Source organism: Trematomus bernacchii, unplaced genomic scaffold (genome assembly GCF_902827165.1).
Source record: "Trematomus bernacchii unplaced genomic scaffold, fTreBer1.1, whole genome shotgun sequence".
NCBI lineage: Eukaryota > Metazoa > Chordata > Actinopteri > Perciformes > Nototheniidae > Trematomus > Trematomus bernacchii.
In genome coordinates, this window is record NW_022987593.1 from 5,548,136 (window position 1) to 5,563,324 (window position 15,189).

The window sequence follows — 15,189 nt, forward strand, 5'->3', positions numbered from 1 at the left end:
AGAAAGAAATGATTAAGGAACAGAGAATAAACAAGGCAAGGCAATAGATAATAGATGAACTGATGTCAGGTTATTCCATTTCATTGCACCTTTTTATCCTTTTCTTTTACAGATTAAAGATGATAGTGCACTGAAAAAACCTTATCTAGCAGATGGTGCTAAGAGTCATAAAAACACTGTATTTAACAGTAAAAACTCAAGACAACATAGGCAAATGCTTGTATTTTCTTTAATGTCAGAATTGTTATTGTACATGGACAACCCAATGGATCTGCACTTCTTTTTACAATATGTACCACATATAACAGCACCTACATGTTATTTACACACAGTACACAAGATTGTATCACAAAGCAGTGTGTGGAGTAAGCTAACCAAGTATCCCAAGCCTTTGCTGAACCATCACACCCAATAGGCCATGAATAAGCAAAATTTAAATATCACAGCCATCGACCCAAACTAGTTCACGGGTCTCTGCCCCCTGTCGATTTATAAGTTTAAAGCTGAAATCACGAGTGTGGACTCTCTTAAATACAAGAGACAAAATGACAAAGCACAAGTTTATGTTCCTATCAAAGGGCCAAATGTTAACATAAAAAAGGTAAACTACAAGCTTTGAATCACTCTAAAGGCTCTTAATTTAAAATGCTTGAAGTGATTTGTATTTTGATGCTAAAATGGAAACAGCATATATTTGTATTATTTGTAAACATGACAATACCTTTTATCAACAGTGTGATTGAAAATAAGAACGCAGGACATGGGTACTTGAGCAAACCTTTGTTAAAAATACACACTCCAAATGTGGGCTAACTCTTGACAGTAAGGAGTCACAATCATCTGTGTAAATAGGACTAACCTGCTTTGTGATAGAACCCTGGTAAGGGCTGCAAAGAGCAACTAAAAGGGAAAAGGGGTGAATTTACGCAAAACAGGATATTTCGGTCGAGTGGGTGCTGGATTTGCCAGAGCCCTGCATCCACAAGCACACATACAAACAGTCTCTCACTCTCTCTCACTCACACACTCTCTCTCTCTCTCTCACACACACACACACACACACTGTTGCACAACAACCAGAGATACTGTAGCAGCTTTCTCAAAGGCAAAGACAAGTACAACACAGTAAGTGGCAGTTCGGCTGTCAGATACGCAAACACACAAAGCAGCAGCAGAATGAGATACACACGCTGACAAGCATTTTGAAACCCCACAGCAAGGAGGTGGTTCAGCCCCCCCGAGGAGCCCGGGATTCAGTCCAGTCAAGTTTGGCCAGCACTCCACAGAGGAGGAGGAAGTATGCTTGAAGAACGAGGGGAATAGAACTGCAAACAGCAGGCAATAGCCCGGTCCATCTGATTATAGGATACGAAGAACAAAGGAGCCCGGCCAAATAAACAATTTCTAAACGCAACATTCTGCAATTTAAGGATTTCAAGTGTGATGTGTGCTCGCTTCTCTATCAGATCTACTGTGGGCAACCAATCAAACAGTAAAGAAAACAGAAAACTTCTATGGAGAGGATGTGACACGAGGGGTGAAAGAAAAGGGAAAAAATGTGAGGATTGGTAATAGGTAAGGTTCTTTATTTGTAGCATTGCAACTTAGATGAAAAGGAGGAAGATTTCAAAGGTTGGCCAAGGCATCAGTCCTCATCAGCTGTCCAATCGGCCACCAAGGAGAGGACAGAGGAGGGATTAGTGGTGTAGGAAAAGTTCAGAGCATCCTGTTACGTTTATGAGTAGGTGAGTCTGTGATGACATCACTACAGGGAGCAGGGCCTCGTTTGCGATTGGCTGTGGAATCCAAATGGAGCGCCATCTCCTCAGCGATGAAGGTGTTAAGGTCCACGTCGTGAAGACCATTCCTACGACGACTGAGTGACTGGGCAGGGTGAGTTGGAGATCCAGGAGGACCAGAACGCACAGAAATGCTTGCCATGGCACCACTAAGGCCTAGAATGAAAGAAAAAAAAAGGGAAGAAAATGTTAATATCAACGAATTGCATGAACTTGAGTCTCATTCTCATAACTTAAAAGCTTTCTGCTGAACTTGTTGACCTACCATGCAATGCTATGGCCTCTCTGAAAGGCTGCAGGTCTGTCTCCACAGAACTGCCTGTCTCTGGGGGCGACGGTCTGCTTGAAGACACCATCGCAACTCTCGGCGGGGCGCGAGCTGTCCGTGGAGGTGGAACTTTGCCACACAGGAAGCTGATGAGGTCTTCACGTCTGATAGTTCTTCTGCGTTTCTTAACCCATGCAATCACATCCTTATTCCTGCGCTGGTGGCCCAAGTGGATGCCCAGGTCATAGCTCCGTTGGCGGGCCTCCATACTCTCTGATGACACAAAAGCACACATTTCTTTAGTAAATATGGAAATCACAAACAAAGTTCATCTGGATGCCATCCAAAGTGCAATAAATCAGAAAGAGAACCAGAAGTTGAGTAATAGTCAGAGATACTTGCCTTTATACAGGTTAGTGACAGCTGTGGCTGCATTCTGGAAGGGCACCCAGAGGGAGAGGCCTTGCTGCTGGCATACTCTATCTGTAAATTAAATTAAAAAAGTTACAGTCAAATTGTCATAACTTTCCAGTGACATTAATATTGTCATTCTTGCTTCATTAGCCTGAACTCCCTTCTCAAGCTCAAATGTCTTCTTTAGAAACAGTCTATAGTGGGGTTTAATAATACAACTGTGCTGTGTATACTAAAAGAGGAAACCAACCAGCCATATTTGAAACTAAAAGTCTATCTAAAGGCTGCAAAACACCGCCAAATTCGTGTTATACATAGAAATTATTATTAAGATGAGTATTGATCCAGAAATAGGGTCGTTAAGAAAAGCTAGTCAAAATAACTGGTAAGTCAAAAAACAAAAACAAGAGTTTAGGTCTGGGCAGTTCTCCACCACCATTGATACATGCATTATCTATGTCTATTGGGTTTACTCTACAAATGACTCACTGGTAATACTTTTAAAGAAAATACAGCTCTGTTGCAGTTTGAACATACATGGGGGTAATATAACTTGTAACCTGGGTGGGGGAACATTGGACAGACTTGACAAGCAAGTTGTCAAAAGCCTTGTCTGGAAACTGGAGAACCAGGTAATCTTGATTATGTTCATACTAACAACTTACAGATCAAATATAATTAACCATGATGTAACCATTTTATATATAGACGTTTATTTCCCGTTTCTTTTTGAGCATATAGCAGAAGCTGATAGAAGCCGTAGTTCATTTACAAGGGTGTTTTGTTTATTAAACTCAGCAGCAGGCCAAAACGAGACGTAAAAAGAAAGTGTTTGCATAAATAATATCGCCATTTTGTTCTGGATATTTACAACAATGCACTCATCAGCAAAAGTCCATGGGAACGCGTGTTAGAATAAAATGTCTTTGTGCCTTCCCTTATTAAATCACACACCAACATTGCGACAATTAACCACCGCTGCGTTTTTATATCAACAAACGAATTGTTTTCACTCTGAAAACTCCTCCCTAGATATCGCCATTTTGACGAGCTAGGTAACTGTAAACGGGTGGACAAAAACATTTTAGTGTGACTGTGAGCCATGTTTTTTCCAAACCGGACGAATAAGTGTGCATAAAGACATTAAAAACACACTGCTGAGTCAGCAGGGGAGCCACTTAGCCCGAGTACTTATAAATGCGTTTATCCCCGGAGGACCTCTGACAGCTCGGGCCACAGAGCAGATGAAGCCCGTTGTCCCGCACTCTGACCGGCTGTTAGCAGCTGTTAGCGTTAGCAGCGGGCTAGCTCCATCGACAGGCAACGTAGCCGGGTCAACATATCGGAAAGTGAACCGCACAACCGTCGAGATTTAAATACATTTGAACACACATTCTAGTTTCACCCCACACACCCATGGAAATACATTTAGTCGATAAACAACTAGTAACAGCTAACACTGTTAGCCTCGCTAGTGCCCTTTGTGTCTCTCATTGGTAGCAGGATTAGCTTTCATTAGCTCTGCCTCTGACAATTAGCTTAACTGGAACTTCGGTACAGACCTTTGTAGAGCTGTGCTACCGCGGTAGCCGAGTTCTGGAAGAGGTGCCACAGTTTCTGTTGGCCTTGTTCCGTCTCCTCCTCGTTTGGATCATCCCTCCGCTCGGCCTCCGCTAGACACTGTCGTTCCCATTTGGAGAACCAGTGCTCCGGGCCGTGTTCTTGGATCTCCGCTTCTCCCTCCTCCTTCTTCTCCTCCATAGCTAGCTAGCGTCAGGCGTTAGCTAGTAGCTTATAAGCTAGCCTTCGTGTGAAGTATACGATTGTTGGTTTCCGTAGATATTAAAATGTCTTTTTGTCTGTGTACTATAAGAGAAAAACGTGACACGTGACACACCATCTATAGAAAAAGAAAAAAAATCTGCCGTTAAAGTCGCATTGTGAACGTCTTAAATTCTGCCCGTACGCCCAGTGTAAAACACACCAAACTAAGGAACACGATGACAACACCTAAGAATTTCTGGGGCAAACCACGCCCATTTTCAAACTGGGCTTAAAAACTATTGGTCCTAGGGATTTTTGTGGGCGGGGCTCTGTGCTGAACACGAAGCCTGATTGGACAACGGCAAAAAAAGAGAAAAGGTCAGAGGAAAACAAAGTTGATCCCACCCAGTAGCCTGCCGTACAGCATTCATTACAGAAGGGGGCAGCCTGGCCCTGGAAAAGTGGGCCATGACTAATGTGCTCAAAAGTATTTGGACACCACCCTGTCCACACTATTGGCCAATGCTGAAGAATTGTAATCTTTTTATCTTGCGTATGTGCTTTTAGTATTGATAAAAAAACGTATGTGTTCATGATTAATCACATGATTGCACATGATTATTGTATAATTATACAAATTCCATACCCATTAATTTAAATCCAAAGGTAAGAAACCATGCTTTATTGCATTTAGCAATGAGTTTAAATTATACATTCATTTAATTCAATACTCTAAAACAAAAAAGAGACATACAGGGATCCCTCCTCTGTTGCTCTCCCTGAGGTTTCTCCCATTTTCCCCTTTAAACTGTGGGGTTTTTCCTTTTTTGGAAGTTTTTCCTTGTACGATGTGAGGGTCTAAGGACAGAGGGTGTCGTATTGTCATACTGATATTCTGTACAAACTGTGAAGTCCACGGAGACAAATGTAACATTTGTGATATTGGGCTATATAAATAAACATTGATTGATTGATTGATTGATTGATTGATAACATATGTTGCCCCTCACCCCTTTACAATAGCAAATATGAGAAAAATATAAGAAATGTAAAAAATGTATCTATTTTTAAAGTGGAAGAGCCATTCAATACAGAGATAAGCATCTCATGTGGCGAAAAACATCATTACATTGGTAAAGTCTTTAATACTACAATATTTACAGAATTTTGCATAAAATAAGCCACAATGAGCTACTAGTCATATAATATTATAACTTTTCAATGACTTGCAGATACGGCTAAGTCTTGCAGGGGGAAGTTCAATGTCACACTATCTTTTTTTGAGTCAATGGGCTAAGGATTGGGTCCAAAGATCAGATGAGGGTATAATAGAAACGCACTGATAGCATACTCTCTCACCTGTCCCTCGGTCCCACTGCACAGGTCTCTGTCAGACTGTTCCGATTTGTCTTTCCCCATCTTTAAACCACAGTTTCTTATTTTCTGGAAACACTGCTGTTTTTGAAGATGTCTAAGGAGGAGCAGGCTGTTGGGGATGTTGAGGAGTATTTTCAGGAACCAGGTCCAACTGTCACATTCAGCAACTTGCTCTACTGTGTTCAGGACAAGAAGTTGTGTTTTAAGAGCGGTCCTGAAAAATACATCCTCAACGATGTAAGGTAGGACACGATACTCCACTGTACATTTGTACATGTATTCACACAGAGAATATGTAACTGACTGCATTTAACTTCTGATCTCATCATACCAGGGTCAACTTTTTGACAATCTACATGCTTCCTATTAACTATTTGTATACTAATACCATATGCTGTAATTCTGAGTAAGTTATGATATCTAGCTTTGTTTAGTTTGTAGCTCATTTCATCTAACCTGTATATTTATTATTTTATAGGAACTTATCCCATCTGTATATGTTTTATTATAGAAAGCTGAGACAATAAAACATTTGGAAGTCAAACATGTCCCGATATCAAATCCATAACCAGGGGGAGAAGCATTTATTTTAATCAATGAGTTTAATAAATGAGTGGTGAAAGATAATCTGTTTCTTGATAATGATATGCTAATACTAAAGCTGAGAGGCACGTTTTATATAATAATGTGTACATGTTACCTCTGATTTTGTGTGAGTACAAAACTTTAAAGCTTACATATATATGACAATGTTGCAGTTTAAAGTTTGATATTTTGCTTTTAACTCTTCAATATATCATGGTATTTTGTTTTAGTGTTTTAAAGTGTGCTCTATAAACAAAATAACTTGACTTGATTTTCTGATTGGTTCCTGTAGTGGCATCCTGAGACCTGGGATGAATGCCATTATGGGTGCCACCGGAAGTGGCAAAACATCGTAAGAAACATGTTATGTACATGCAAACACACAGGCACTGTCTCACAGAGATCTAAAACCCCAACAAATGAATACATTTGTCTTTTTTCTTCAGACTTCTGGATGTAATCGCAGGAAGGAAGGACCCAGCTGGACTGAGGCAAGGACAAGTGTTGGTGGCTGGAAAAGCCGTCACATCTGACCTCAGGCTCAGCTCTGCCTATGTGGTCCAGGTATACAAATACAAACATACACACAAATGTTTTAACATTATTGTACTTCGGATTCCACTAAGTCATTTTTTTTCTAAATCCTCCATGTGCTTCCAGGATGATATCCTGATGGGCACTTTGTCTGTGAAGGAGAACCTTCTGTTCAGTGCCAACCTGCGCCTCAACCCTCGGCATCACACCAGCGCTGATAAAAACAGCAGAGTAGATGCCATCATACAAGACCTGGGCCTGACAGACTGTGCAGGTACAAAGGTACAGTGACACTCTATTAGCTGCACATCCCTCACTAAACAAAAGTGTTTGATAAAGTCCTGTGAGTCTTACTCAACCTTAAAAACTGTTATTTTACTAACCTCTTACTCAGCAGAAGCACTTATTTAAAACGCTGCAGTACCTGCGCAAATATAGAAAGTATATCTGAGAGAATAGTGTTCAAATGATATGTAAAGAGCACAAAATGTATCTAATTCCTATAAATTCTTTCAATCTGTAAAAATGTACCGACTTTTAAACGTAGCAAAGGCTTATGCACTGACATTAAAATGTGCAAAACAACTTCCTCAGTAACATTAACAGGAGTATTTAGTATGTTTCCCCTTTGCTGGTCAGCTTTGCAGTTCAGTGTTTTCTGTGTGCAGATAGGAACAGAGTTTCTGCGTGGGGTATCTGGAGGTGAGAGGAAGAGGTGCAGCATCGGGATGGAGCTCATCACCTCGCCCTCTCTGCTGTTCCTGGATGAACCGACCACTGGGCTGGATTCTAACACTGCAAACTGTATCATTAATCTACTGTACAGGTACAGCACAATTACTAATCAAGGCGAGACACTACAGACGAAAATATTATTTATAATTTTTCCTTTTAAATGTTGCTTCCTTAACATTTCATCTTTACACTAGTGGAAAGAAAAAATATATACCATTTATTTTACTGCACTTTGTCTGTTTGTATTGCTCCAGTGTCCTCTAGTGAGAATTGCTTTTCTCATTTGCACATTTTCATAATTAAACATAACAGAAAATGTGTTATATAAAAAATAGTTGTCCTGATGTACTTTGACGTTTAATGGCAATAACTATTAGTAAAAACATTGTACCTTCTTCACCTTCCTTAATTCCTCTTTGTGCATTAAAATGGCCTACTAGAAAGTAAGAAATGAAAACTAACACATACAATGCTGCTATTTATGGCAATGTCATACAGTGAGCAATATACTATTAGCTGTTTGCTTTATTACTGCTGTGTCTGCCCATCCACTGCTTTCTTTGTGTGTTCTGTAACAATATGGACGTAAACACATTTCTCTTATGCATGTACAGACTGTCAAGAAGAGGTAAGACTGTGATCTTCTCCATCCACCAGCCACGCTACTCCATCTTCAGAAAGTTTGACCATCTGACTCTGATGCATAAAGGCGAAGTGGTGTACGCAGGAGCATCAGACCAAACACTGGATTACTTCACAAACCTTGGTATGTGTGTGTTTGTGTATGAAAGGTGGAGGACCTTGACAAGAAGTGTGTTGGAATGTAATTTAATAAATCCCTGTAAATAGAAGGAAAATATATTGCATTGCCATATGAAGTCCTTTGCTTGACAGTGAGCTACCTCAATGCTTTTTTATTTAAATTGCTTCATACTTTACCAGGATATTGTTTGCTATTATAGAAGCCATTGTTAAAGTTTTGCACGTGTTTTGAATATGATATATTTGCATGCGTATTTTGCTTGTTGTTTTTTCACAGGCTTCCAAATTGAGTCCTTCGACAACCCTGCGGATTTCTTCATGGACATCACAAACGGAGAGGCAAAATCAACACTAGGAACCCTTACTACAGGTATAACTTCAAACACACTGCTTAGGTACTGTATGGTATACACCAACAGAGGCTAGACGCTCTAGACATTTTTTATGGCTTCAAGTCAAATTGGGCTGTAGGTTGTAATGCTAAAGTTTGAAATGACATTTAAATACTAGTTTACTCAACAAAAATCCATCTAGGGTCAGGGTTAGGAGGCGATTAGCTTAGCTTATATACCTGGAAAGAGTGTTGTAATTATTCCTTGAGGTATATCAGGTAGCTGCTTTCATTTTTATCCTGATTGTCTAACAATTACGCAAAATGATAATGATAATACTGACAGAAACTCACTGTGGCGATTACCTTACCGTGACAGCCGTAGTAATAAAACAAGAAAAGAATGGATTTTGTACTGTTTGTTGTGGTCATAACTAGTGAAATCAGTACTGTGCACTTACCATAAAAATAGAATGAGTTAGTTCAATGGTAGCCACTCTGACCTTTCTGCTGTATTGATTTGAATGGGAATTCCCATCCTCATCTTATTCTATTTACATGGCCTCAGCACTTTACATTTATAGCAAACAAAAGGGAAAGCAGGCCCTCCAAAACAAAAGAGCTAAAGACAAGAATTTACATATTAAAATGCCTTTATTGTAGTGGCTGAATCATTAAAAAGCCAATGTGTTCTGACCACTGTAGGTCTTTGTCATGGCTCTAAAACACTAACTCACTCACACCCACCTATATGGTAGCAATAACCAAATGGGAGCGAATCACATGACGCATATAATCTCATAACAGGGGAAAGAAATACATAAATAATGAGAACAGGACCTATAATGATAGGAGATTTTAGAGAGAATATATTTTCTTCTACATCATAAATGGATGATAGGTATCCATAGGTTTAAACATAGCGTGTGAGAAAAACAGAAAGCCAATAACAACAATTATTTACAGAAAACACATAAAGTCTATATCCTTGATGACACTTTACTCCTTTATCCAGATTTTATCCAAGATACCAAAGTAATGACTGCAAATCCCCAAACCCTGAGAGGAGTACATGACTGATATAAAAAAGAAGGTTATAATGCTGCTATCCTTATCTATGGTACCTTTCTTTCTACAGCAGAGTGTAAAAACCCATTGGCAACCAAGTACCGCCAGTCCCAACTGTGCCAGCAAGTAGTTGAGGAGTTGAACCATGTGGACCAGAGCATTGCTGAAGGGGTCAAAGGTCACGATGAGCCCGCAGACTACGTTACGTCTTTCTGCTATCAGGTCAGCCAAATCTGCAAGTCATACAACTATTATGAGAGGAAATTAAAATCACAGTTGTTATTGTGAAATTGAATTGAGTTTATGATGTATCGTCACAGTTTAATGACTGTGACTGTGTCTGTGTGCTTGTTTGCCCGCTGAATGAACCATGTTTATAACTGTCATTATGCCCATAAAAATGTTACTGTGTGTGTGTGTGTGTGTGTGTGTGTGTGTGTGTGTGTGTGTGTGTGTGTGTGTGTGTGTGTGTGTGTGTGTGTGTGTGTGTGTGTGTGTGTGTGTGTGTGTGTGTGTGTGTGTGTGTGTGTGTGTGTGTGTGTGTGTGTGTGTGTGTGTGTTTGTGATACAGATGCGTGTGGTGTGTGGCAGGACAGTGCTGAACAGTCTGAGGAACCCCCAGACGTCTTACGCTCAGTTGGCTCTCAACATCTTCTTTGCGCTTCTGGTGGGACTCATTTATTACCAAATCCCCTTAACACTGCCCGAGGCTATACAGAACAGGTACAGCACACGCAACCTGCATTGTGTATCTGCTCTAAGTGCACCTTTGCACACTTAAAGGTGTCATCTTTCCCCAGCCCACCTCAAGGCCAAACTACAACAGTACTACATAATGAAAATAGAAGATCACATAAAAAGATTTTTCTCAATAATGTCGATGGTTTTCATTTTACATTATTGCATGTAGACAGGAATATATGATAACATGTAGTGTGTCCATATCAGAAATAAAACGGCTGCAAAAATAATGACCATTGCTGTCATTAAAACTCAAAAGATGTCCAAAAAATAATAAGTAAGTGCTCTGGTATGATAGGTCAATTCAATTTAAGATATAGTAAATTGGTCTTATTGATAAACCCAAGGTCAGGCTGACATCTTAACTATCCATCAGATGAAATGATAAACAGATCTCTTTCTCTCTGTGTGACAGGAGTGGAGCGTTCTTCTTCCTTATCATCAACATGGTGTTTGGGAATCTCTCTGCTGTTGAACTCTTTATCAATGAAAGGGCGATCTTCATGTGAGTGAAAGATAAGAGTTGTGTGTGCGTGTTGAAGTGCACATGTATGCCGAAGGTTCATGATCAATGATTGGATAGATCCATGTGGATAACATTTCTCGTTTTAATACTATTTAAAGGATTAGACTGGTGTAATTCTATATTTTTCTTATTGTTAATAAATCCTATGAAAAAAACTAAACCAACTATACGTTAGTATGTCTAAAAATGAATCGGCTAGCCTTTTCTGTCTGTGGCACTGAGCCCTGGGTCTTTAGAATCATTCTTTTACAGGCTATATCGTTTTGTTTGAAGTAAATAGTGATTTTCTTTGGGGACTAATTCAGCTATGGATTAATAAACCTTTGATAACCCAGAAAGAAATTACTGCAGCAGGACGGTGTATGTGAGATTGAGTTCAAATTAAACTACAGTGCGTGTGTATTTGAGAAAATGATAGAATATGTTACCCAGTATCAACAGTGTGCCTAATTTATATGTTTTAAGTGTTATACTTTAATATAAAGTGTAGACATTACTTGTTTCTGTTAAGTCATAACAATCCCATGTTTCTAACTGTGATACAAAGTGTGTTATTATGTGTTAATGTGTCTCTTGGGGGTCTTTTCTTGTAATTGTTTCAGTCACGAGAACTCCAGTGGCTATTACCGTACTTCTGTCTACTTCCTGTCCAAGATCTTCGCTGATCTCATCCCCAACCGCATGATCCCCATCTTTATTTTTTCAGCCATCGCCTACTTTATGATGGGTAATTCTCACACATACAAGCACATACACACCATGAATACACACACTGTCGGAGACTTTCCTAAAGCAGAGAAAAACCGGTGTTGTTTTATGTATGTCTTTGAGATTACTTTGTAACGTACGCGATCTGCCATCTTCAGGACTGCAGGGATCTCAAGAATTGTATACATAGCAAGTGAAAGCAGAAATATGTGTTTAAGGGAACAGTCTATATTTCTTTCTGCACAGACTTAGTTTATCCCCAAGGTGGTTCACGTTTTAGAAATGAACTGAGGATGACAGGGAGTCGCCTGGTTCCAGTTTTATTCGTCTTACTAGTTTATGCTCCAGCTGTTGATATGTTTTTGTCTGAAACCTTTCATTTAACCCTCCTGCCATGTCGGGACCCACCGGGGGAAATCTGCTAAAAGCAATACTTTATTATTTTATTAAAATGTCTCCTACTATTTTCTGTCTTCTTCGGATCTCAGGTAATCATCACGACGTAATCAAATGTTTAGGTTTTTTTTAATGATTCATGGATAAAGTAGTTTTTATTTCTTATTTAATTTACATTGAAAATATAAGACAACATTACCATTTTGAGTAAGTGCTCCTCTTGTGTTATAAGAGCAAATCAGAAACAGCAGCTACAAAAAACACAAATGAATCAGCATCCCATATATTGTTGAGTACTCACAGTATATTTGTAGTTTGGCCAACAGGGTTTAAATTCAAATTGTATTTGACCAACTGTAGGTGCTGAATATACAAAATGCTTTAGTTTGCATTGAAAATATTCTCCGGCAAATTCCAGCAGCTTTTTAGGATAACGTTGAATATTCCCAATGTTTGATTTTAAAGTAATCAAAAAGTATTCAGATTAGATTGCATTATTACGTTACAAATGCTTAAAAAATGCCATTTAATTTATATTCAGTAACTGACTAAATTTAAAATGAACCTGAACTGCATTGTCTGCCCCAGGATTGAAGCCTTCCTTTGTGGCCTTCCTGTGTTTCGCGCTGACCATGTCTCTGGTCAGTCTGGCGGGAGTTGGCCTGGCCTTCCTCGTCTCAGCGAGTGTATCTTCCTTTGCCATGGCTAACATCCTCATTGCTCTACCCTTCGTCTTCATGATGGTGAGAAACACACAAAATGAGGTCATAATGTGTATTGCTGCATATATAAAGCAGAATTATGTTTTAAAGTGTACTTTTCCCTCTTTTCCTTCTTCATCCACACATTTTAGGTCTTTGGTGGTTTTCTTGTCAATCTCAACAGCATGCTGATCTGGCTCTCCTGGCTGAAATGGATCAGTATTTTCAAATATGGACTGAATGTAAGAAAAATAGGCAGAGCAAGAGCAGAAGGGTGTGGTTGTGAGAGCAAAATTAGTGGGTTCAAATGTAATCTTGTCTTTTATCTGTTGAGAGAAAAGCTGTTCAGCCCAACCTCTTTGTCTCTCTCAGGCTGCATTCATCAACGAGATGTCAGGACAGTTTTTCTACAGCAACAACACCAAGTTAGTGCTGAGCAATGACACAGTGACTCCTTAAAACACAATAACCCTCACACACGTGCCAACACACACACAAACCCACAATAAGCCTGTCTTGTCTTTGCTGCAGGATCCCAGGGGAGGTGTTCCTGGAAAGCCAGGGCATTGACTACTCTGTGTGGGGCTTCTGGCAGAACCAGGTGGCTCTGCTGGGAATCGTCCTGGTCTGCATGGTCCTGGCCTACGTACAGCTGCGACGAATCAACCGCTGGAAATAATAATCGTCTGTTTATGTATCCCTCAAACACACACTTTCTATTATTTATTTAACAAGCCTCAAATGAAATGCATAGGGGAAATTCATTTGGGGGGGGGGGAAAGAACATACTCGAATATTTAATATGAAATAACCTTTTTGATGGTATTATTTAAATTATAATTTAAGATATTTGTTGAAGATCATACATGGAATCTGTGTCTCTCACTCATGCTCGATTAGACAAACAAACTCACGTGTTGTAACATTTGTCACAGAGGAAGATAAGCTGCCACTAAGCACACTCTAATTCCCTACAAAGCTACTTACAGTGAGTGAGACAACTTTGGGCTCAGTGAAGAGATGTACATGTATTTATTTTAATAGTTATTTTTTTACAGTTCTACAGTAAAAAATGATAAGTCAAAAAACGATTTTCTTTTATGTGTGTCGTGCAGAGACAGTGAAAGAACTCTATTTTATTTTTTGTCTAATACACCACATTTGTTAAATGTTTCCAGTTTGAAAAATAAATATTGATATCTTATCAACATTAAATATGGACATAAACTCATGGGATCCTTGCTGTAATTCTTGATCACAGTGCATGAAGAAATATTTGCATTACAGAAGAGCATTCAAAAACCACATTTCCCTGGCATTAAGTTATCTTATACCACTCTTTCCACAGTATGTAGTACCAGCTCTTCATTAAAGCTGCTATATATGTACATTAAGTGAAATATTCAAACCCAAGACTCCATGATTGTTCATGGCTGCATGATTGCATTTAAGGGGAAATATTTTAGATAGTCTGTGCATCATCGTCCTGTTTTTTCCATTAATTATTAGAGCATATATGGCATTTTTTAAACTTGCAGATCTCCACTAGATTTTAAAAAGCTCAGTTTCAGGTATTGATAATGTTGGCTGTACAACATGAGTTTGAACTCAACTATCCATCTTTAAAACAGTCAGTGTAGTTTTGTCTTCCCCAGTGTATTACATGTTGTCCTTTTAAAATAGAACCACATTTAACACTCATTGTAAACTCACAGGAAACCAAATATGAATCAAGAATTATTTTGTATCTTACAAAATCACTTATGACAATGAGTAAAACAAGCTAAAATGTTCTTTGTCTTTATCAGGTTTTCAAACGTGTAGACCTCATTTTAATTCCTTAAGTTTTACTTACAGGAAAATAACATTTTAAGAAAATGTCAATTGTCTCTACATTTCATATAAAATGTTAACACTGTCACAATGGTTGAATTTATTTGCAAGGCTAGGCCCATTATAATACAAAAACAGAGTACCAGGGGATACAGAACACAAGCGCAACTACAAAAAAAGGACAGAAACTGCAGTTCATTCTCATGTTGTAAGATGACACCCTAATTAAGCAGTTCTCATTCCACCTTTAAAAACTGTTCACCTTGCTTTTACTCTTATCTGATCTGTTTCCCACTGTCACAGGTGTGTTTTCCAACCCTTGCAGCCACTCTGTACATTTAAGCACCACACACTCATCCACACAATGGTCCTCCTCTTCATACTCCACATCATCATACTTATGTTGCTCGTTTAGAAGAGAGATTTTCACAATTGAGCTTAAGTCTACCAGATGAGCGTCATTATTGTTTTTAGCACCGACTCTGCTATTCGAAGTGCTGTGTTTCTCTGATGCTGCTTGGTGCCTTTTAGTGATGTTTTCCCTCCTGCACCTGGTATCAAATGCGCTTCCATAAACACCTCCTCCACTTCCGGCATTTCTGCACGCTGATTGTTGACGTCTCTCACTGTTCCTCCTCTGCAGCAGC

General features: G+C 39.2%; 2 protein-coding genes across 2 annotated transcripts; one reads left to right on the forward strand and one right to left on the reverse strand.

Moving 5' to 3' along the window:
- Window positions 1-215: 215 nt before the first annotated feature.
- Window positions 216-4,490, reverse strand: zgc:77849 (UPF0472 protein C16orf72 homolog). The gene is made up of 4 exons (XM_034130161.1): window positions 4,044-4,490; window positions 2,470-2,550; window positions 2,065-2,340; window positions 216-1,955 (listed from the first exon to the last, which is right to left on the reverse strand). The coding sequence occupies exons 1-4, from the start codon at window positions 4,240-4,242 to the stop codon at window positions 1,717-1,719; spliced, it is 795 nt and encodes a 264-aa protein (XP_033986052.1). The 5' UTR covers window positions 4,243-4,490; the 3' UTR covers window positions 216-1,716.
- A 1,126-nt stretch (window positions 4,491-5,616) lies between these two features.
- On the forward strand, window positions 5,617-13,914 carry abcg2b (ATP-binding cassette, sub-family G (WHITE), member 2b). Its single transcript, XM_034130195.1, has 15 exons — window positions 5,617-5,864; window positions 6,500-6,559; window positions 6,654-6,771; window positions 6,868-7,023; window positions 7,410-7,567; window positions 8,091-8,242; window positions 8,516-8,608; window positions 9,708-9,859; window positions 10,209-10,360; window positions 10,794-10,883; window positions 11,507-11,631; window positions 12,597-12,751; window positions 12,862-12,951; window positions 13,082-13,134; window positions 13,241-13,914. The coding sequence occupies exons 1-15, from the start codon at window positions 5,713-5,715 to the stop codon at window positions 13,386-13,388; spliced, it is 1,854 nt and encodes a 617-aa protein (XP_033986086.1). The 5' UTR covers window positions 5,617-5,712; the 3' UTR covers window positions 13,389-13,914.
- Window positions 13,915-15,189: the final 1,275 nt, after the last annotated feature.